Source organism: Anastrepha ludens, chromosome 2 (assembly GCF_028408465.1).
Source record: "Anastrepha ludens isolate Willacy chromosome 2, idAnaLude1.1, whole genome shotgun sequence".
NCBI lineage: Eukaryota > Metazoa > Arthropoda > Insecta > Diptera > Tephritidae > Anastrepha > Anastrepha ludens.
The window spans coordinates 134235638-134258178 of NC_071498.1; the positions used below are offsets into that span (position 1 = coordinate 134235638).

The following is a 22541-nucleotide window of genomic DNA, read 5'->3' on the forward strand; positions in this document are numbered from 1 at the left end:
ATTAAGAAGGTAACTAATCCCTCCAGTGAGACATTTCGCAATTTTTCCAGGTCTTCAAAGAAATAATCGCCAAGATATTTGGCACGGCTTATTTGAAGGCACGGACATTCATAGAGGAGGTGTTGCACCGACTCAATTGCTTCTTTATCTCCACAGCTCCTGCAGGAGGAGGTTCATCCATTGCACTGGCTAGGGTGGCAATAGTGCAGTGGCCCGTTGTAACACCTGTGAGGACGCTGCTGGTTTATCTGTTGAATTCAAGCAGACATTTTGTCCTTTTAAGATTCAGTTTCGGCCAGAGCGGCTTGGAGACCCTGCCGTTAATTGTCAGATACAACCTTCTATCGGTTCCCGGAACTACCCTCGAGTTTTTCGCAGAGTATAGTTCGTTTAGAGGAATGCTTGTGTCTTCTACCACTTGTTGAAAGTCAAGCTCAGAGCCTTTTCTTGTACACTCATCCGCTCTTTCATTTCCTTCCACACCAGAGCGGCCGGAAACCCAACAAAGTGTGGTTTTGTGTTGTTGGATAACCTCCTGTTGAGCAACCTCCTGCATTCTTTAACACATCTTAAATTAATGCGCGTTGACGCCAGCGCCTTGATCGTTGCTTGACTATCTACAGAAATGGAAAATCTTGCTGGAGGTAAGCCTATCAGTCTATAGATCTCAGATTAGAAGACGCTACACCAATCTGGATATCTAAAGGAGCAGTTTAAGGACAATTGTTCCGAGTACACTCCCGATCCATGCCATTGTCCATCTTTGAGCCGTCAGTATAAATATGGTGATCACCATCATCTGATATGACTCTGGACTGCCAATCCTTCCTGTCGGGTATTTGTATTTTATACTCTCTTTTCAGATCTATCTTGGGAAGCAGACAGTCTGTCGATGCGTCTTACAAGTGTTCCACAGATAGTAGCACTGATGCATGACCGTGCGTTTTTTTGTTTTGTTTAGCATGTCGGCTGTTTTAATTCCGAAAGCAGATTTGTAGGACGCCTGAGTAGTCGATCGGAGCGCACCTGTTTACCTACACTAGCTAATCGTTGGACTTTTATGAGATTCCTTAGCTAGGATTGTGTCTGCACCGCCTCCGCCGCTGATGATCGAATTGTACGCCTAATTCATTAGTTGGTGACGAACATTTTGTGTCAGAACATGATGCCATCTCATGAAAAATAATGCTGCCGGAATTATTATAACTCACCAGCGAAGCTTGCATTCCAGGCAACGTTACTTGAAACGGCTTTGGGAGCACACAATCCTTGAGCTTCGTACCTGGAGAATCCCAGTACTGCTGCCGCCTGACAGCTTACTTGTTCTCATAAAGGCACACGCGGACGACACCAATCGTTGAGAATACCTTTGTCATGCCGTTTAAAGTCAAGGTTTTCAAAAAAATAATTTTGGCTTTTTTCAAAAACATTTCAATAATTGCCAAAACTTCAGTTCGGGGGCAACCATAATAATAACAAAGGAATATGGAGTCGATTAAGATGCGCAATGGGCCAAAAAATCCGGTTGCTAAACAGAATTCAGTTTCAAGCGCCAAGAAAACGGTGGTGAGTAGCGGCCAACAGCTAATTAAGTATTGTATACGCGGACGTATGTATTAAACACGCAGATTTGGAGAAACAGTTAAGCACAACGAATGCAAATAGTAATAGTAATATATATCCTTCGTTAAGGGAACTGCCTTTTTAGACCATTTTCCATTTGTATTTTCGGTAGATAAAAAGAGACGTAGTTGATTTACTGATTGCTGTTGTTCTTGTTGTAACAACATAAAACAGCACATAAACAATTTTTTGGGGATGTAACAGATGCAAAGGTTATTTGTTCCCACGACATTTGGTTTTACGTAACCGGCACGTTTGGGATTTATATCCAAGGACTGTCAATCCAGCAGCAGGCCCAAACATTTATGGCGAATTTTTATGTTTTGTTGTTATATCAGCTTTCTAAGCCCTGTCAGTGCGGTGGAGTCACCGGTCATCTTCGTCTAACTCAACTAACGGTAGACCCAGAAAACGTGCTGTTTAGATAGGTTGGATCCAGAGGGAGAGGGTGTTAGGTGAGTACTCTTAATAGGAGATGTGAATCATTGTTAGTGTCGTGCGGTGTGTCTTCACATGCGGAACATATATTGAGTATGTCAGCGTCGATTCTATATAAACACGAATTTAATCTACTGTTATATCCAGAATGTAATTGGGCAAAAGTTACGCGGGTCTCGCGAGCCATCTGAAACTCTTCATCTGCAATAGGTGGTGCTTTGAATCCGATAACGGCATCCAGGGTTCGGGAGTTTAGGAAGGTGACTAGGGTCTCGCAATGTATATCTTTTAATATTTGTTTGTATAACCGTATGGTCTTTTGAAAACTTTGGCTGGACGGACAGCAATCACCTCCTACCAGGCCCATTTAAGCCCACACATCTAATAAAATTCCACACTTTGGTCACGCCCTGTCGAAGAATTTTGTTTCCTATGCCTACCGTTAGATGCGTTTTACGGCGACTGGTGGCTGCTCCGCCCTAACCAGAAGTTGGTAGGCTGCCGTAATAACGTTAGTTTTAGGTAGGTACGTAGATTTGGCAGCCGGTTTCAGGTAGGTCTGCATGGGTGAGACCTTCGGTAACACCCTAGCAGGAACTGCTTGCTGAGCAGATTATTATGCTCCTTCACAGGAAGCATATACATCCTGCCGCGGTCCTTATGGCAGTGTTTTGGCAGGTATGTAGCTTCGTCCACTGCGAATCACTGGTTCCAGGCGACCAGGCAGGCGCAGCATAGTTTAGAACCGGCCGGCCTATTGCCTTAAATGTCGATAGCAATATTTCCTTGTCTTTGTCTCAAGTGCTGCCGGCAAGCGATTTGAGGGCCTTGATGCGATTCTGGACTTTAGGGGCTATAGCGTTGTATGCGCTGAGAAGGAGAACAAACTGTCGAAGATAACTCTCACGATTCTGGGGTTGTTAAGAGTCGGAATTGGTGTGCCATCGACTTTTACTGTAAGTTGCAGTTTGACCTCCTTTTTTCAGGTGGTGAAGAGGATCGCCGTGGATTTAGTGGGGGAAAGTTGTGGATTCCTAGCAGTGAAGAAGCGAGATAGGCAGGCGAGGCAGCCGTTTACCTTGGTACACAGGCAATCTATGTCATTGCCCGACGTCATTATCGTGCAGTCGTCGGCGTATGAGGCCAGGGACCGTTCCCACGACAGTCGGTTCTACGTTACCGGAACGACCCGGTTTTATATCCGGCCAAGGACTGTCACTTCAGCAGCATTCCCCATATATATGTATGGGGAATGTTTATGCTGCTACAGCAACAACAACCAGGGAGTCTCCCTCTGGTGGCTGGGGGAGTTTCGAGATGTAAAAGTTAAAAAGCAAGGGTGAAAGGACACCACCCTGCGGAACTCCTCACTTTATTTCCCTCTGTTTTGAGATTTGGTCTCTTATCTGGCTTATCTGTTTGTATACTGTTTTTTTTACTGCGGTTTGATTTTTGAATCTCAATGTTTAGTGAGAATGCAATTTTTTTCACATCACTAAATTTTTAGTTAACGAATAAGGAACCCAGTGGCGATGAATAGATCACACATTGAGAAAACCACCAGATAGCATCCGAAAATGGCACTGGACTGGAACCCGCAAGAGAGCAGAGGTCGCGGTTGACCAAAAAACACTTGGAGAACGAGTCGGAAGAGTCTTGTCGAGGCCCTTTGCTCCCGAGAGGAGTGAACAAGGATAAAAAATGTTCAGTGATAATGGATTTTGCGTTTGAACCAACACTGAATAGGCACCCACGACAGTCGGTCTACGTAACCGGAACGACCCGGATTTATATCCGGCCAAGGACTGTCACTTCAGCAGCATTCCCCATATACATATGTATGAGGAATGTCAATGCTACTACAACAACAACAGGCACTGGTAGTGCAATTTAGTGGCAATGCAAAAATGCCCAACCCTGATTAACCGATGTTTGTTTTTATTGTTGTTTCGTTTGTTTAGTTTTTGATTGAAATTTTGGAATTCAAACCACCAAATTGCAAAAAAAAAACATGTCAATTTTGTTTTTCTATTACTGCTTTCGCCTTGTATATATTCCCCTTCTTACTTCCCCTACATACTGTTATCTCCTTCCCCTTTATTTGAACTAACTGTTTCCGCCATTAGGTTAAAAAGCTGACCGAGGATGAGAATAAGGCAATAAGTGAACTGAAAAAACTCTACTTGGAAACAATCAAGCTCGACGTGGAGTTGCAAAAAGAAATTTATAATATGGAAAAGTCATTTGAGGCCAAGCATAATGAAATTTTCGAAAAGCGTTACAAGATACTCGAGTAAATTCCACTTGAAAAATGCACAAAACCAGAAATTCGAAAATCTTATTTCATATTTATTTCAGCGATTTTCGAAGAAAGACACATGGCGTATCGTCCAGTGAAAGTAATATGTCAAATTTTTGGTTGCGGGTACTTAAGGCCTCATACACAGAATTCATAAGCAAAAAAGATGAAGAAATACTAATGGTATGGCGCATATTTTCATCACCAATGTTTCATTATTATTACGTTTTTTGTTTTTTTGCTTGTTGATTTCTACTATCTTGTAATCTATATGAGGTTTGATTTTCTCGTTCACATATCGCAGTATCTCACCGATATACGCGCAAAACTGTGCAACGAGCCAATAGTAAAGTTTGTTATCGAATTTCATTTCGAACCGAATGAGTTTTTTTCTAACCGAATTCTGACTAAAACGTACTTTTTGAATTGTTTGCCCGACGTTGACGATCCGCTTTCATATGATGGTGCTGAAATTTACAAATGCGAGGGCTGTAAAATTGATTGGAAGCAAAGCAATAGCGAAAAGGATAAAAAGGGTATACTTAGAACTGCATAAAAGCCGCAAATCAATTTCTAAACCATTGCCGATATTTATTTTCAGCTTATTCCTCGTTTTTTGACTTCTTTAATCCGCCAACACTGCCAGATGATACTGAAGATCCAAATTATTGTGACATAAATGTAAGTTTTATTTTAATGTTAGTTGTTAGTATTTATTCATATCAACTTCGTCGCATCACCAGGCAATTTTACAAAATGATTTTGAGCTCGGTTTCTACCTGAAGGAACGCGTAATACCAAAGGCTGTGATGTTTTTCACCGGTGAGATAGCCGATTGTCAAAGTACCGACTCAGAACCCGAGGACACAGACGATGAAAATAGCGATGATGATGACGAGGATGACGATTCCTCCACCAATGAGTTGAACGATGTTTGAGCTTATTTTCTATATTTATTCAAATATAATTTTAAACACTGTAAAAACTAACTCATTTTTTATACTTTCTATATGTATGTGCATACATATGCATGTAAACTTGCAATTTGTCTGAATAAAATTTGTTAACAAAAATCGCATGAGCTTAGTAACCAAAATTACTTATTTGCGTCAATGGAGATCAGTTACACATACATAGATAATTAATACTACATTGATCATAGTGTGCAACGCATGTTCGTGAGCTGTAGCAACTGTATACGATCTATACAAATGGTTTGATTTACAAGTAAAAATATCTACATAAGTAGGTTAGGTGGCAAAATAATACAGCACCAACTATAAAAACGTACTTAGTTATTAGTCCGACGTCAACTCTTGACCGGGACAATCAACGTCCTCAGCAAGGTGATCGGTTATGATTTGGCAATCCGGTTTCCTGGCCTTAAACCGTTGCACACCTTCACGTGTCACGCTGGTGCCACTCAAGTCCAAATAGATCAGGTCAGGTGAACATTGAACAAGATGCTCCAGCGAAATATCGGTAACTTTTTTATAATTTCGGACACTAAGTCTTACAAAGCTATTCTCGGCCGGGCGATTGCCAATGCGTATCCAAATTATACCGTGTTCAACCGGATCTTGTGGTCTTCCAAAACAACAAATGGCACGATCCGAAATAGGGCAAGGTCGAAAGCACGAGTGATGATTGAAATGTGGTACTGATCCTGCCAAGGAACTGGAACAATTCGATTCACTTCCACGTCCCAGAGGATTTATTATGTTCCAGAATAGTGGGTGTTGCATCATTTGATCGAAATGATTATCTATAACTGGCGGCCGAACATGCCGTATATGTGGCCGACGGCTTAAAAACTCTAGCAAAATAACTTGGTCTGGTCGTGGTAAAAATCGGCTATGTGAAGGTAAATTACTACCAATCGAAGGTAGATTGCAACTAGGGAGTGGAGGTGATGCTGGCGGCGAGCACGCAGAGCACGAAGAAGAAGACGAGCACGACGAAAGTTGTGGGCTCGAACAAGATGGCTGTTCATCATCTGTTGATTGTTGTGCTTCTTGTGCAGAAGTATTGGGCGAGTCTTCCTCACTATTAGAATTAAAAAAGGTGTTTAATTCTGCCAGGGAGGATGATGCTTTCGACGTAGAGGGCTGACTATCATAGGCCTCGGTGTCCTTACGCTCTGCGTTGGTTTCTGGGTTAGTTTTTGTCTCGTTCCCACGCAAGTTTAAGGGGCAGTCAAGAAGAAGCTCCTTCAAAGTTGGCACAACATTGAAACATTGCACGTCAGAATCTGATACAGGTGTAAACCGCAAGTCCAAGTACTAGAAATGTATAAATAGATTTACAAAAGTTGTTACAAATTTTTATATTATTTTTATACTTCTAATTTTTTAAATCCAAAGCGCGCCGCCATACTGCCATACGGAATAAAGTCCCCCAAACGCGGAGAACCTTTTAAGCTAAGCCAACGAAGTGAAGGTATCTTTGATATCATCATTATATAATAAGGCTCAAACCAATTGCTAAACTCAATTCCAAGTTCCTTTAACATTTAAGTAATAAATATATATTATAGACATATAAAATAATAAGCAAATAATTATATGGAAATATGTAATTTAATTACCTCTAAATGTACTAAGTGTGTGTGTATTCCACAAAATATAGTCTGTTCTTGTGGTAGTTTACAGATGTTGCATTCTGTTAGAACAAGCCGTTTTAAGGTTTTAGGAAAATGCACAATGCGTACCTGAAAAACAAATATTATTCGTAATGCACCGTACACCAAACCAAATACAGAATTTGAATGAATGAAAGAAAGAAAAAAGGAAACTTAAGATTTTTGTAATATATATTTACTCGTCGTTGTTGTTGGTGTAGCAGTAGTACAACTGTAACTACAACAGTAGTACTACTGCTACAACAGCAACAACAACAACAACAACAACAATATTTACTCGTCACGTTACTCTGTTAGTCGGAAGTTATGTACTTACATTTCCTAGATCTACAGTAACGCCACGTAGTTCTAAAATACTCAATTGTGTACACCGCAAGGCAAAGCTATCAGCCAAAGTTTTGTTGAACTTCTTTATTTCAGTACTTAAATATTCCCGCGGGGGACCACGCAACTTCAGGCAAGTTGTGCCTTTATGTGTGCGCTCCATAACATCTTCAAGTATGCCAAGGGGCAGTATCTGCTCACTGAGATCGATATGCTGCCAAAATCGGCGATCCATCAATAATGAACAAAAACGACTGCAACAGCTGTTAAGAGAATGCAATATAATAGTTGTCGATCTTCTTAAACGAAATTACTTACTTCATAAGGAGGAAATAGGACCAAGAGTCGAGATTCTTGAAAATTTCATAAAGCAGTTCATCGGGAAACTCTGTGAGGGAGAATTTGTTGCTAGAGTCGATGCCTCGGACCTTTGTTGAAGGAATGTAGTCCGCCACAACTCCATTTTTCGGAGCTGGCACGCAGCTGGTATTCAGCTGTTCATCAAACTCAGAGTGGCGTCGCTTTCGTTGAGTTCTTGATTCACTGGAGTTAGCCATCGATTGAGGTGACTTTTCGTCCATATTTAAAACTTTCTTTCACACTTTTTATGCAGCACTCAAAAAAAAATATAGTTCACCGCTTAAAAACACTTAGAGATGTGTTGTTATGCATATGTCGATCAAATAATTTGTTCACAATCGATATAGCATTCGCATATACGCTAAATTATACCAGCAGTAAAAGGCTGTTTACACAATTCAACTTACACAAGGGATTTTTTTAATGAGAAATTGGTTGTCAAGGTGCTTGAAAGTTAAAAAGGTGATTTTTTTCTTTACACTATTGTTTAATTGAACAGACGTATTATATGAATGAAATGGAGTCAAAACGCGAGATGAAAGTGTTTGGTGTAACATTCATAGATAACTAGATGTGAAACTTATTCATTTTGAGAGAGAGCGCGCCCATGAGGACGTTTCAAAACTTGGCAGCACTCACACATTATGGGATTTTGAACAGCTGATAGGCGAAATGGCAGACTGCCAGAAGAAACGCGCCAAAAATAACAGACGAAAACAGTTCGTTTTTGCTTAATGGAGAAATGACGTGTTAAAATGTTTATAATTATTTGTCTTAAAATTAATTCAATTGAAATGTAATAATTTGAATTTAAGTGAGTTTGTAGAATCCAAAGCTCGTTATATCCTTTTCGACTTCTACTTTTAATTAGTCTTATGTACATAATGTAATTTTATTGAAAACAGTGTGTTGGTTTATGTAAATTTGTATATACGTAAATATTCTATGGTTGAAAAGCGTAGGTAAGGGAACTGAATTTGTGTTTGAGATATTTTACAAAAATTAAAGGTAATCTGCTTTAACTTATTCTGTTCGTTGTTTGAGAATTTTTTTTTTTGTTACCCAATTTCTGTGTTATATTAAAAAATCGCAATAAGTCATGTTTTTAATTATAACTTATGTTTTTCGCGTTCATTACTTTAGTATTATTAAATTACTTTTGTATTTCAGTTTTAAATACAATAATTTCATTTACATATAAATTTTTAAATTTTTTGCTTATTTATGTTCCTATTTCATACGGATTGTGCTTATTTTCAGTATATGTAGGTGTTTACGAGTGATATAAGGCTATTGGGCAATCGCACACTAAATACTAACCTCAATGGTGGTGTGGAAACTAAAAATTCCAGACCTTTGGTTCAAAAATACCCAATTCATGTTTCTACCGGTGTGGCAATATTGGAAAATGTTATAAAAAATACACATTTTTCAGCGCTCTCACGAGAAAAAGAGTTTCACATCTAGTTATCTATGGTAACATTCACAACATAGATAACTAGATGTGAAACTTATTCATTTTGAGAGAGAGCGCGCCCATGAGGACGTTTCAAAACTTGGCAGCACTCACACATTATGGGATTTTGAACAGCTGATAGGCGAAATGGCAGACTGCCAGAAGAAACGCGCCAAAAATAACAGACGAAAACAGTTCGTTTTTGCTTAATGGAGAAATGACATGTCGAAATGTTTATAATTATTTGCCTTAAAATTAATTCAATTGAAATGTAATAATTTAAATTTAAGTGAGTTTGTAGAATCCAAAGCTCGTTATATCCTTTTCGACTTCTACTTTTAATTAGTCTTATGTACATAATGTAATTTTATTGAAAACTGTGTGTTGGTTTATGTAAATTTGTATATACGTAAATATTCTATGGTTGAAAAGCGTAGGTAAGGGAACTGAATTTGTATTTGAGATATTTTACAAAAATTAAAGGTAATCTGCTTTAACATATTCTGTTCGTTGTTTGAGAATTTTTTTTTTGTTACCCAATTTCTGTGTTATATTAAAAAATCGCAATAAGTCATGTTTTTAATTATAACTTATGTTTTCGCGTACATTACTTTATTATTATTAAATTGCTTTTGTATTTCAGTTTTAAATAATTTCATTTACATATAAATTTTTAAATTTTTTGCTTATTTATGTACATATTTCATACGGATTGTGCTTATTTTTAGTATATGTAGGTGTTTACGAGTGATATAAGGCTATTGGGCAACCGCACACTAAATACTAACCTCAATGGTGGCGTGGAAACTAAAAATTCCAGATCTTTGGTTCAAAAATACCCAATTCATGTTTCTACCGGTGTGGCAATATTGGAAAATGTTATCAAAAATGCACTTTTTTCAGCGCTCTCATGAGAAAAAGAGTTTCACATCTAGCCATCTACGGTTCACAACATTACAATACTTCTGAAATGACCTTGAAGGCGTGATGAAGCTTTATTTGGTAGCCACAGGATAAAGAGGACCTATTTCTCTTGAGAGAATTGTACAACAACTGACAGATCGGTTTTTCGTAGTGCTGCCAGATGATTTAATAGGTAGGAAAATATAAATTTTGCTGATTGAACCGCCACATTATTAACAATCGTAAATGAAGCTACTCACTGCAATTTCACTTTGAAAGTGGGCATACATATACATATGTACATTGTCGTGAATGTAAACAAATCCAGAATGTAAACAAAAAAGAGTAATGGCTCAAAGTTTGCTGAAGACCGTGTATAATAATCCATTCAATCAAATTCGTGTAATCCAATATGTTGAAAGCAATTCCCTTATACATTACATAAGCTACGGACACACCAGTAGCCTTAGAAACTTTGAGATAATCCGCACAGCAACTGATTAAAACACACCCTTGTTGGGTTCGAAATATATTCTATTCATATTCCCTCAAGACAGGAGTGTGCGGAGTAGATCGTTTGGAGATAGGGCGTAATAAATATGCTGATAGAAATAAATGGAGGAAACTTGTTGTAGTCCTTTGCTCCCTGCAGAATAATAGGACTTTATTATAAATGTATATATATGATATATATTGTAAAGTTTTCCATGCTAATGGCAGTACAACTTGCCTTATTTAATTTCAACACATAATAGCTTGACCTTAAGTTTAAAGTTCACATACTTAACATGCGACTGAATACTCAATGCGTTTTCACCTTTGCCTATATGCATGTGATTAATAACTATAGTAAGTTCTATATTTGGCAACTCGTATCTTCGGCGACTTCTGTCCCGCTTTCTTCTGTCTAGTCATTTGGTGTCAAGACGAATTAATGTTTTTGTTGCCAGGGAGTTCTGGAATTTTCGTATTTTTCTACAATATTTTAATGTTAACACGTTTTTTCGGAAGATTAAAATACTACTAGTTGTACAAATGGGCAGTTTACGAGATATTGTACTTTATAAATTGCGTAAAATTGACTTTTGACTTTCAATATTTCCTCCAATTAAATTTCGCATAGAAATTTTAGCACAGTTTAAATCGGTATAGAACTTATATCGTAGCTCATTTTTGGGTTAAATAAAGATTATGTGTGGTCGTAGCTGGACGCATCGTATATATGCTGATTATAAGTTCTTGATCGTGTGACGTCCATGTTATGTTATATTTAAATTTTAACCATTTGGCAGCCTCATGCAGTCAAATACCTTGTGTGTAACAGCTGTGCTGATATGGAGCAGTAAATCTGGTGGATTGGTTACGTTTTGGTTAAAATTTGAATTTGATTAGATTTCTGAAATAAAATGTCTACAATAATGTTCTTACGTCAATTATCGAATAACGGCAATCTGCGACGAAGTTTTCGTTTATTTCAACGTGCAACCTCATCAATTGGCAGTACCGACACTTCCTCTACGACCCTTCTCTACGAACGTGATCCACAAGTACAATTTACTGACCCTGAAACACAGAAGCTACTCCAATCGATGACACAACTTCAGCTGGATAAAATTTTCGAAAAGAGTACGGTACCGGACAATTCCGTAGATTACAAACTTATGACTGTCGAAATGCTGGAAGAGGAATTCCGTAAAACCATTGAACGGGCAAAGAAACGTTTAGAGATGCCGCCAGTAGTGCAAATAAAAAAAGATGAAAGGCAAATAATATCAAATGATATAGCCATAAGTGGTTTCTCAGATTCTAAATATGTTATAACAGATATAACTTATGGGTTACGTCAGTCAGAACGCAAGGTAGTCGTGCGACAAACTGATGGAACCCTCGAGTACGCTCCTATGGAGGTAACAAAGCGTATGCGCCAATTATACTTCCCACTTAATGGACGCAGTATACGGGTTCCTCGAATGTTTGAAGGTGAGCATTTACAACGTTGTTTAGAAGAACAAAAATATTTGTTTATATTGAACCGTATGGTGGTGCAATTCGAGCCCTATGAACCGGAATTCCATCACATTAGCAGTTTGGTTTATCAACATATCAATGAAACCAAACAATTTGATGTGTTACGCTCTACGAGATATTTTGGACCAATGGCATTCTTTTATGCCTGGCATCGTTGTATTGATGACTTGCTTTACGACATGGTGAGGAGAGACTATCTCCAAAATGCGGCAGAGCTCATTTCACTTTTGTATAAATTACACGACATCAAATCGAACTATAAGGATCTTTTAGAGCAATTAGACCAAATTAGACCAGAAGAAGACTTGGCTTTGAAGGAACTCCAAAATGAGTTGAAGCGTGCTTCTAAAAATGTTAAAGAGGATATCGAGTCGACTATCGGGAAAACACAAGCAGATTTCGAAGCAGATAGTTTATGTCTGCAGTTTATAGAAGATTATATCAGCAAGCACGCACTAAAAAAAGTTCAACTGGAGTTGGCAACACAAACGATAAAAGAAATAAATGCGGAAAAAAGGCAACTGTTTGAGGGCCTAAACAAAGCCCACGGGGTTTCTTAAGTGCTATATATTTACTCTTATGAAATTATTTAGTAAAATTCGGAGTTTAAAAATAAACCTGTTGTATTGTATTTAAGAAAATACTTTATATATTTTTATTTTATAGTCTGTCTGCGAAAATTTGTATACATTTTCTTCGATGTCGGGCAAAATAAAGGTGGACTCAAACATCTCGTCAGACAAATTTGACAACGAAGCGATTGTATGAAATAACATCGGAGAGGTCTTTTAAATGCATCTAACTTTTGGTTTAATGGCTGTTTTAAGATATATCTCTTGTAAATTCTACCTTCTTTTCTTGGATTTGATTTATAGAGCAAAGGCAATGGCGAGAATTTGGGAGAGCAACTCTTTTGGTGTGCGAAATGTTGTCGGGTGTCACCTCTTATACGAAAACTCCGTAAGAAATCGGACAAACATCAGTAGAAAACTAAAGTTAGTTAAAGGTTATATACTACCAGTTTTGATTTTACCATTAGTTCACATGAGTAACGCAAACAATGTTGATATAGAGTTCGATTTCTACATATATTTCTCTTGTTGTTTAATGTTAGATTTATGCAGTTATAAAATACTTGCATGCTCAAATTGTTAGCCACATATATCACAGTGATAGGCGGTCCCCTATGTATCGTCACATGAGAAAGTGTGTGCTGTGAATTGGCGCAGATTTAACCGCACACCAGGCTTTTGTTTTTATAATTGCGATATGATGTAGTGGTCTTATACAAAAACTCTGAAAATGCTTGATTCTCGTTACCACTACATTCTTCTAATGGATTACAATCTGTTTGCGCACCATCATAGTCTGCGTCAATTTCGAAATTGCATTGGCTACCTACATATATCTTCTTGATTAAACATATTCGCTGTCTGCTCCCCATAATCCCTTAGAGGGTTGCGGCTATCAGTTTGAATTGAAACAAAGCCAGCTCAGGTTCTATCATAATATCTACATATTTCATGTGCGTGAGTGTATAATTTCTTGTGGTTACATGTTGTTGTAACAGCATAAACATTCCCCATAAATGTTTGGGGAATGCTGCTAGAGTGACAATCCTTAGCCGGATATATATCCGGGTCCTTTCGATAGTGTATAACAAACACAAGGCGAATTGAGTACTATAGGTGGTATCTTCCTAAAACAGTTACTTTATTTATTGCGATTTTGACAAGTCTAACGTCAGGTCCCTTACCAAATTGTGGAAGCATAAATTAATATAATGCCTCCAAAAGAATTTTTTTGCGTTTATATGTGGAAGCCGCCGTGGCAAGGGAGTGTGTGTGAAATTTCTTGTATGATTGGTTGTTTCCATTACTTTCGCCTACTCTTCCTCTTCTCAAAAAAATAATTCCCCTTCCTTTTTTTTGGTGTATTCTCGTGCAATTTTACAAATACATATGTAAATTATTTTCCTCTTGTTTTGTATTTTTATAATGCATTTTGTCAACGGTCGTCAAAATCACGAAAAATAAAGTAGTGCTTTCCGGAAGACGCCACCTTCTGTTTTCTATTCGCCTTAGTAAATACGCCACGCCATGAATTCGCTTACATCTGCTCTCCACTCGACACATTTTTGTCATAGATAACTTTTTGTTTCTTCGGGGAATACTGTTTAGTGGATATTTTATAAGTGATTTTTTATGGCTAGTACGTCGAAAAAAGTGAAAAATAATGCAGAATTCCCCACTGACTGGGACGTTGATTACTACCGTGCTGATCACGAAAGTGAAGAACATTGGCAAATGAGGCGACGCTTTATGGAGCTACATAAGGATAAATTTCCCGAGGACCGGCTTGTTTGCCTCGCTGCGGTATTTACGAATATGGAATTCATGGGTTGCAGATATCCATCCGAAACTATGCGACTGGTTGCTGAATTGTCGAAAGAAGTTGTGAAAGATTACAGAAAAAGTCGGGAATCACGTCTTAAGCGTACTTTTGTCGGGGCTTCAGAAGCGGCCGAGGCACGCGTCAAAGGTAGACGATAGCAAGAAGATGTAAAATATTCGATTTAGGTTTAAGAGTAGATGTGAGTACATTTAATCTGGAGCATATTCCAATTAAAAAATTTTCCTTTTCATTTAATCGACACGCAAAAATATCAGCTAGGAGTGGGCGCTCAGGGCAACAACAGCAAAATAACAGTTCAACTAATTATAATCATAACAGAACTAGTAACGATCTCTTTGGAGGCCTAACATTCGGTAAATTTGTTGTATTCCTAAATGGCGGACGCAATTGTTTACGCACGTCTGCGCAAAGGTGTAATATGGAATATGAAGAAAGGGAAAATAGCGGACTAAATGCGTCAAAGTATGTATAATTACACTTAACTAAGGCTAATGCATTTAACTCTTTTTTTTTTTCATAGAGAAATTTCTGTATTCGTGAATGACACACTCGTAACCAAGGCTTCCGATGAAAATTTGAAAGCGACAAAGTTAAAGGCTTTCAGTAATGCTCTAGATATTTTGCAGAAGAAATGTTATTCCATAAAGGTAAAAAATGCTGTATTATCATAAATTTACAATATATTGATTTCAAAACTCAACTACATTTATCAGCCAAATGCATTGCGCGATACCATTAAAATTAATAAAAGTAATAATCAAGTTGTTTGCGGAGTGGCTAAGCAGCAAGCTGATAATGCCGAAGATAAAAAGTTGGATGCTTCGAATAAAGGTTATAAAATGATGAAATTAATGGGATGGACAGGCGGTGGGCTAGGGTCAAAAACGCAAGGCAGAGAGGAGCCGGTAGGATACCTGCTAAAAAACAATCGCGCCGGCCTTGGAAATGAATCATGTAAATTGGATCGGAATTACTTTAGGCAGATATTGAAAAATTATGTAGAATCGGATGATATACGCGAGCTACAATTCGAACCAACATTCACTAAAGAGGAACGCGCAATGCTGCACGAGTAAGAATTGCTCTAAATACGAATTTACATGAAATATAATTATGTATGTATCTAAATACTTGTAATTTTAGGATCGCAGGAAAATTCAATTTAAAGTCAACGAGTCATGGAAAGGATGAAGAGCGCCGTTTGGTTATATCAAAGAAGACAATTACTAACGATCAAATTCTCAACGAAATTTTACTAAAAAAAAATCCCAGCTATATTGACAAATATTTCGTGCAAGTTCCGGAATCCAAAGCTCGTTTCTACCCTGAACACGCTGAAAAACTGGAATTAGACATGTAATGTAAAATATTTGCAGACATTTATAGTATTTATTAAATATGTTGTCCTGAAAAAACACTGCTACAAATATTTGTATGTAAATGAAATAAAAATTTTATTCAAAGTACTTTTCTAAGCGAAGATGCATACATAAAAGATGTTTTAAAGTCTTTGATGTCACTTTTTCACCGCACCCAATCGGCTTGGATCCTGACTAGGGTAGTGCACTTGGCCAGGCACCATTTGGCCAGCTGGTGGTGGTGGAATACCTTCCAAAGCCGTTGCAGAGGTAGATGGCATTGGAATATTTGAGTATGGTGCAGCATACGCCTGCGAGTACATTTGATACGACGACGCAGGTATGAGACTGGGTGGTATTTGATGTAGTTTCATACCAGGAGGCAGCACGGTCACCTGCTCTTGTTGAAGATTGAAAAAGTCGTTTGGATTAGCAACAGGCGTCGGGGGTACGGCGGGAACTTCAAAACGCCTATCTGTCTTTGCCAAGCCACTCTGTTTGGCTTGAGAATGTGCCCACTTGATCGTTGCTTTACGCCCGTGCAACACCAATTTATTAAAAGTACGTTCAGCTGCTAATTCTGAAGCTCCACGTTTAGTATACTGCACAAATGCACATTGCTGGCGTGGAACCAATGCAATAGACCTGATCTCGCCGTATTGATAAAAATGATCGCGCAATTCTGGTTCTGTTATTTCTTCGGGCAAATTACCAACATATAAAGTGGTAATATTGCGATCTTCAGGTGGCTCCAACGTCGGTAACGTAGCAGCTCGTTTCATAATTTTTTCAGCCACTGGGTCGTTTCGCCCATAGTAGCGATCTTTTATGTTCTGTTCACAAAGTGGGTCATCCGGTTCATTTGGCTTGTCGTGACGATATGGACATTCTTCGCCACGTTTGCACTCGCCCTTCACCCAGAATGAACAAATATGTGGACGATTACGTTTATAATACGGCGCAGTTCGTGCTAGTTTTGCTAACATCTCGTTGGCGGCTAATGAACGTCCAACTGTACCTGCTGCCTCAGTACCATCACCATCTCTCAACTCGCGGTCGATGTTCTGGATATAGTACTCCTTATTCACGTCACTCTGAGGGATTGTATCGGCCACTTTGAGCGCAGCGTCGCGCACCTGTATTGGCAGACCGTATTCCAAGTCTAGTAGACATGTCTGACACACGTTTTTCAAACGAGCGCAGGTTTGACAAATTTCAGTTTTTTTAAAACGCATTCTTGCTCCAGGGCACCATCGGAATATGGTAAACGGGCGCGTACATATCTTACATTCTTTACCAAATCGTTCTTTAATCATCCGCACGTACGGATTATCTCCAAGACAAGTTTGGCACAATATTGGAAACTCAGCATCTTCCCAATTTTGCCTATTATAAGTGTTTGTTGTCTTTGACATAGACATCGTAGATAGATATTTTATTCAGTACAATCCACAAGCAAATAATGTGAAGTCACTTGAGCACTGAAAATTCTTCAACAAATAAAATTTATCAACACGATGCAAAACCCAAATCTTAAAATTTATAAAATATGACAACAGAATTGTCAAATAATATTTAGGGGATGCCATACTGAAAAATATTTCTCATAATACGGCAAGGCGAATTGAGTACTGGAGGTGGCGTCTTCCCAAAACAGTTACTTTAGTTTTCGTTATTTTGACAGATCTAACGTCAACACAAAATAAACAAAAGGAAGAGAATGTGTATGCTTGTAAAAATTTAGTGAATGGTTTGATAATATTGTGGTTTGTGACATTTAAGCTAAACAAACTAATGAAAACGAAGTGCAGCGTGTTAAATTGTGAAAGCGCAAAGGAATATAAAATTCAAAATGCAATTTTTCTGCAGACGGCGTCGTGGCAAGTAAGTATGTTTATAATTACTTGTGTTTGGTGTCTCGATTGCGTTTGCCTACTTTTCCTTTCCACAAATAAGTAATTCTATTTCCTTTTTTTACGTGATAACTTCTTATAATTCGATGTAGCCGGCTGTACGCACTAAAAAATGCGTCGTTACCTTGCTTGAACTGCAAGCGAGAGCGCGGAACGAACGACACGGCACAATCGGCCCCGCGTTCGGCAACGTTCGACATCTGGCTCTCTCCTACTTGAGTGGGCATATATAATATATATATTTATATGCACATATGTATATAAATTCACCTATTTGTATTTGCATATGCCTTCTTCCTGTGTGCATGGTAATGAACCATTTCTCTGTTGAGAATATGATGATGATGGGAAAAGTAGGAAATGAAAGGGTGTCTTGAAAAAGTCAAATCGATGATGGGGCCTCTTAGTGTTGTTGACTTATTAACGTCTGATGCACAATCGAAATTGAACATATCTTTTATGAGTTTGATAAAAGTTCCGTAATTTTTCACGTTTGTAACTTGATCCATTTCATTTACCTCCTTCTGTATATCCATATAAAACATCTATAAAATAAATAAAATTAAAATTAAACCGACTTTACAGACAACCTCTTTTTTTGTTTATTCATGGAGTCTGACAACATCGTGAATTCGCAAGGTGCAATCTTGAATTCTATCATTCTTAATATTATGGCAATGATAAAATTCAAGAGTGAGCGTTATCTTGTGAATTAAAAAATAAAGTAGAATTATTTTCAATTATTTATTAACTATTTTTTGAAGCGAAGGAGGAACGTCAACAAATAAAAAAGACAAAAGTTACCGGAAATGGGCGAACCAAATAAAAAAATTTGGTGGAGATTCTTTCAATTTTCCTTCAACTCCAATACCTTTTTCCTGGTTTCTGGTAAATGTTTGCTACTGGCGGTCGATTCCATTATATAAATTTGCTGAATTGTTACCTTTCTACCATGTTAATAATATTATTTATCTAAATTCAATATGAGCTAACTATCATGCGCATTATGCAAATCCATCAGTCCAAACATTCTCTTCTGGTTCTCAAAAAATGTTTAAAGCTGGGGTCAACTGATTTCAAAATGGTATTTTCTGTAACATCTTCTTCTTCTTCTTAATTGGCGCGATAACCGCTTACGCGATTTTGGCCGAGTTTAACAAAGCGCGCCAGTCGTCTCTTTCTCGTGCTAACCGGCGGCAGTTGGACACACCAAGTGAAGCCAAGTCCTTCTCCACCTGATCTTTCCAACGCAGAGGAGGCCGCCCTCTTCCTCTGCTACCACCAGCTGGTACCGCATTGAATACTTTCAAAGCCGGAGCGTTTGTATTCATTCGGACGACATGACCCAGCCAACGTAGCCGCTGGATCTTTATTCGCTGCGCTATGTCTATGTCGTCGTAAAGCTCATACAGCTCATCGTTCCATCGTCTGCGATATTCGCCGTTGCCAACGTGCAAAGGTTCAAAAATCAACGTGCAAAGGTCCAGAATCTTTTTCTCGAACACTCCAAGCGTCGCTTCATCGGATGTTGTCATCGTCCAACCTTCTGCGCCATACGTTAGGACGGGGATGATGAGAGTCTTGTAGAATGTTAGTTTTGTTCGTCGAGAGAGGACTTTTCTGCTCAGTTGCCTACTTAGTCCAAAGTAGCACTTGTTGGCAAGAGAGATTCTACTTTGGATTTCAAGGCTGACATTGTTATCGGTGTTAATGCTGGTTCCTAAATAAACGAAGTCTTTTACAACCTCGAAATTATAACTGTCTACAGTGACGTGGGTGCCGATACGCGAGTGCGCCGACTGTTTGTTTGACGACAGGAGGTACTTCGTTTTGTCCTCGTTCACCACCAGACCCATACGCTTTGCCACATAACATTGTAACATAGTTGCACAAAAAAACGTTTGAAAATTATTAAAAATCTAATCAAAATATTTAAGAAATGTTGCACAAATTTAGGCATTTATCAATAAAAAAGCATATGTGTTATTGTACATTTTATCGGTTAAAGATATTAGTTTGTAGTTTTTAGACCGATATTCTATTATTTTTAATGGAACCATGAAATGCTACACTCTAGCATAATGATTAATTTTAATTGTACCAAAACAATAATAAGGAAGCCATCGATTTTTGTGCATTCAGTGAACGTGTAAACTGTTTAAGTAACTGACTACTAAATTGAAGTCATATGAACTTTATGTAAAAATAATTGTTTGGCAGCACTGTTTACATAAGTCAAAACGAAGTTAGGAAAATTAGAAAGAAGAAATGTTTCAAAAACATCTGGACAGCGCAAACCAATTGTAAACAAATTTTTGGGAATGGCAGAGGCTACACAGGCTAAACGTTATCGCCGCGATGATAAAGGAAAATCGTCAGATGAAAATGAAGACGAGGATTATGTGCCGTATGTACCAGTTAAGGAGCGCAAAAAACAGCAGCTAATGAAACTTGGTAGAATTGTGCAGCTTACCTCTGAAGCAGCGGCACAGCCAAAGTCTTCAAGTGAAAATGAAGGTGACGAGGAGTCACAAGGTGCCACTGAAGCGGAGCTTTGGGGACGTAAATACAACATCAGCTTGTTGGATCAACACACCGAATTGAAGAAAATAGCTGAAGCTAAAAAAATAAGTGCTGTTGAAAAGCAATTAAAGGAAGAAGAAAAGATACTGGAAAGTGTAACACAACAGAAAGCTTTAATGGGCGTAGCTGAATTGGCCAAAGGTATTCAATACGAGGAACCTATCAAAACTAGTTGGCGTCCACCACGCTACCTGGCAGCCATGCCAGAAGAACGGCGCAATGCTATACGTAAAAGTTTACGCATTCTTGTAGAGGGTGAGAACATTGCGCCGCCAATACATAGTTTTCGGGAAATGAAATTCCCTAAAGGCATATTAAACGGACTCGCTGCAAAGGGTATCAAAAAACCTACTCCAATTCAATTGCAAGGCATTCCAGCCGTACTTTCTGGGCGTGACTTAATTGGGATTGCTTTTACGGGCTCGGGAAAAACACTTGTTTTTGTACTCCCCATCATAATGTTTGCTTTGGAGCAAGAATATCGCCTCCCCTTCGAGCGTAATGAAGGCCCATATGGACTTATCATTTGTCCGTCTCGTGAATTAGCGAAACAAACTTACGATATTATAATGGTAAGTTAAATTCAAGCATGTGCTCACTGTCATTGATAATAAACTAACTAGTCGTCATTTTGCAGCATTATAGCCGACATTTGCAACAATGCGGTATGCCTGAAATACGTGCCTGTCTCGCGATCGGCGGTCTACCCGTTTCCAGCTCATTGGAGATTATACAACGAGGAGTGCACATTATGGTTGCAACACCCGGTCGTTTAATGGATATGTTGGAAAAGAAAATGGCTACGTTAGATATATGTCGTTACTTGTGTATGGACGAAGCAGATCGTATGATAGATATGGGTTTTGAAGAAGATGTGCGTACAATCTTTTCATTTTTCCGCGGCCAACGACAAACTTTACTCTTCTCAGCGACTATGCCCAAGAAAATACAGAACTTTGCGCGTTCAGCTCTAGTAAAACCCGTTACTATTAATGTAGGACGTGCTGGTGCGGCTTCGATGAATGTTACACAGGAAGTGGAGTACGTTAAACAAGAGGCTAAAGTTGTTCACCTATTGGATTGTTTGCAGAAAACTTCACCACCAGTGCTGATATTCGCTGAAAAGAAACAGGACGTCGACTGCATACACGAGTATTTATTGCTCAAAGGTAATATACCGACTTTATTACATCTTGTAAAAATCTCATCCAAAATAACTAATGCATATCGAAATTTGTTAGGCGTTGAAGCAGTAGCAATTCACGGCGGTAAAGACCAAGAAGAACGTTCACGTGCAGTTGAAGCTTATCGTGATGGCAAGAAGGATGTGCTAGTAGCTACCGATGTGGCCTCAAAAGGTTTAGATTTTCCAAATGTGCAGCACGTCATAAATTATGATATGCCCGATGATGTTGAAAACTATGTGCATCGTATTGGTCGTACGGGTCGTTCGAACACCAAGGGCCTGGCCACCACTTTTATCAATAAAACTGCCGAACAGTCAGTGTTGTTGGATTTGAAGCATCTGCTAATTGAAGCTAAGCAAAAAGTGCCTGAGTTTCTCAACGAACTATGTCCAGAACCAGAAAATTACTTGGACCTTGGTGATTCGCACGGTTGTAGCTATTGTGGAGGTTTAGGTCATCGCATCACTGAATGTCCCAAACTGGAAGCAGTACAAAGCAAACAAGCCTCAAATATTGGGCGTCGGGATTATTTATCAAATACAGCTGCTGATTATTAGACACGACTCAATATTTTAACGTTATGCAGTTGCGTAGGCTTACTTGTAGTTTATAAGCTTCTGACTCAGTAGATGTGTTTGAATTGCATTAAATTAAAAAACAAAAATATTTTTAATACATGATAAATAACATTAACAGCAAAACGGTGTGAAAAAGTGAAATGGCGGAAATGCCATCTAGTCACAGAGTTCATTTGTCTGTCGGGTATTCCTATTTCCAGTGAAATTAATTGATAAGAAAGAACGAAAAAACAATTCTCGGAAATCGTTTTTGTTTTTTGTAAACAAAGTAATCTGCAGGCTTGAATAAATTTTGGGCAATTGCGATACGATGAGATGAAACAAATATTTTGTTCTTGCATGGAGCAAAATAGCCTCATTGAAGTCAAATAGTCTCAACAAGGTTCAAGAATTTCAAGGCGATCTTCCACTCAGCCGGCGATATATTAATAATAG

At 38.4% G+C, this 22541-nt stretch overlaps 6 protein-coding genes and 1 pseudogene across 6 annotated transcripts; 4 read left to right on the forward strand and 3 right to left on the reverse strand.

Moving 5' to 3' along the window:
* Window positions 1-1362: 1362 nt before the first annotated feature.
* On the forward strand, window positions 1363-5298 carry LOC128855369 (nucleosome assembly protein 1-like 1). The gene is made up of 6 exons (XM_054090224.1): window positions 1363-1566; window positions 4188-4354; window positions 4420-4543; window positions 4665-4896; window positions 4962-5041; window positions 5104-5298. Exons 1-6 carry the CDS (start codon window positions 1486-1488, stop codon window positions 5296-5298), a joined length of 879 nt encoding a protein of 292 aa, XP_053946199.1. The 5' UTR covers window positions 1363-1485.
* A 13-nt stretch (window positions 5299-5311) lies between these two features.
* On the reverse strand, window positions 5312-8252 carry LOC128855368 (uncharacterized). Its single transcript, XM_054090223.1, has 5 exons — window positions 7644-8252; window positions 7318-7588; window positions 6948-7070; window positions 6702-6863; window positions 5312-6642 (listed from the first exon to the last, which is right to left on the reverse strand). Exons 1-5 carry the CDS (start codon window positions 7904-7906, stop codon window positions 5659-5661), a joined length of 1803 nt encoding a protein of 600 aa, XP_053946198.1. The 5' UTR covers window positions 7907-8252; the 3' UTR covers window positions 5312-5658.
* A 3086-nt stretch (window positions 8253-11338) lies between these two features.
* LOC128855372 (28S ribosomal protein S22, mitochondrial) lies at window positions 11339-12828 on the forward strand. Its single transcript, XM_054090227.1, has one exon. The coding sequence runs from the start codon at window positions 11451-11453 to the stop codon at window positions 12630-12632; it is 1182 nt and encodes a 393-aa protein (XP_053946202.1). The 5' UTR covers window positions 11339-11450; the 3' UTR covers window positions 12633-12828.
* Window positions 12733-14207, reverse strand: LOC128854995 (uncharacterized; annotated as a pseudogene).
* Window positions 14198-15953, forward strand: LOC128855371 (NF-kappa-B-repressing factor). Its single transcript, XM_054090226.1, has 5 exons — window positions 14198-14613; window positions 14742-14949; window positions 15008-15134; window positions 15201-15559; window positions 15631-15953. Exons 1-5 carry the CDS (start codon window positions 14277-14279, stop codon window positions 15845-15847), a joined length of 1248 nt encoding a protein of 415 aa, XP_053946201.1. The 5' UTR covers window positions 14198-14276; the 3' UTR covers window positions 15848-15953.
* Window positions 15850-17397, reverse strand: LOC128855370 (pre-mRNA-splicing factor RBM22). The gene has a single exon (XM_054090225.1). It carries the CDS (start codon window positions 17264-17266, stop codon window positions 16004-16006), a length of 1263 nt encoding a protein of 420 aa, XP_053946200.1. The 5' UTR covers window positions 17267-17397; the 3' UTR covers window positions 15850-16003.
* A 2601-nt stretch (window positions 17398-19998) lies between these two features.
* On the forward strand, window positions 19999-22399 carry LOC128855374 (ATP-dependent RNA helicase abstrakt). The gene is made up of 3 exons (XM_054090229.1): window positions 19999-20913; window positions 20979-21510; window positions 21583-22399. Exons 1-3 carry the CDS (start codon window positions 20080-20082, stop codon window positions 22083-22085), a joined length of 1869 nt encoding a protein of 622 aa, XP_053946204.1. The 5' UTR covers window positions 19999-20079; the 3' UTR covers window positions 22086-22399.
* Window positions 22400-22541: the final 142 nt, after the last annotated feature.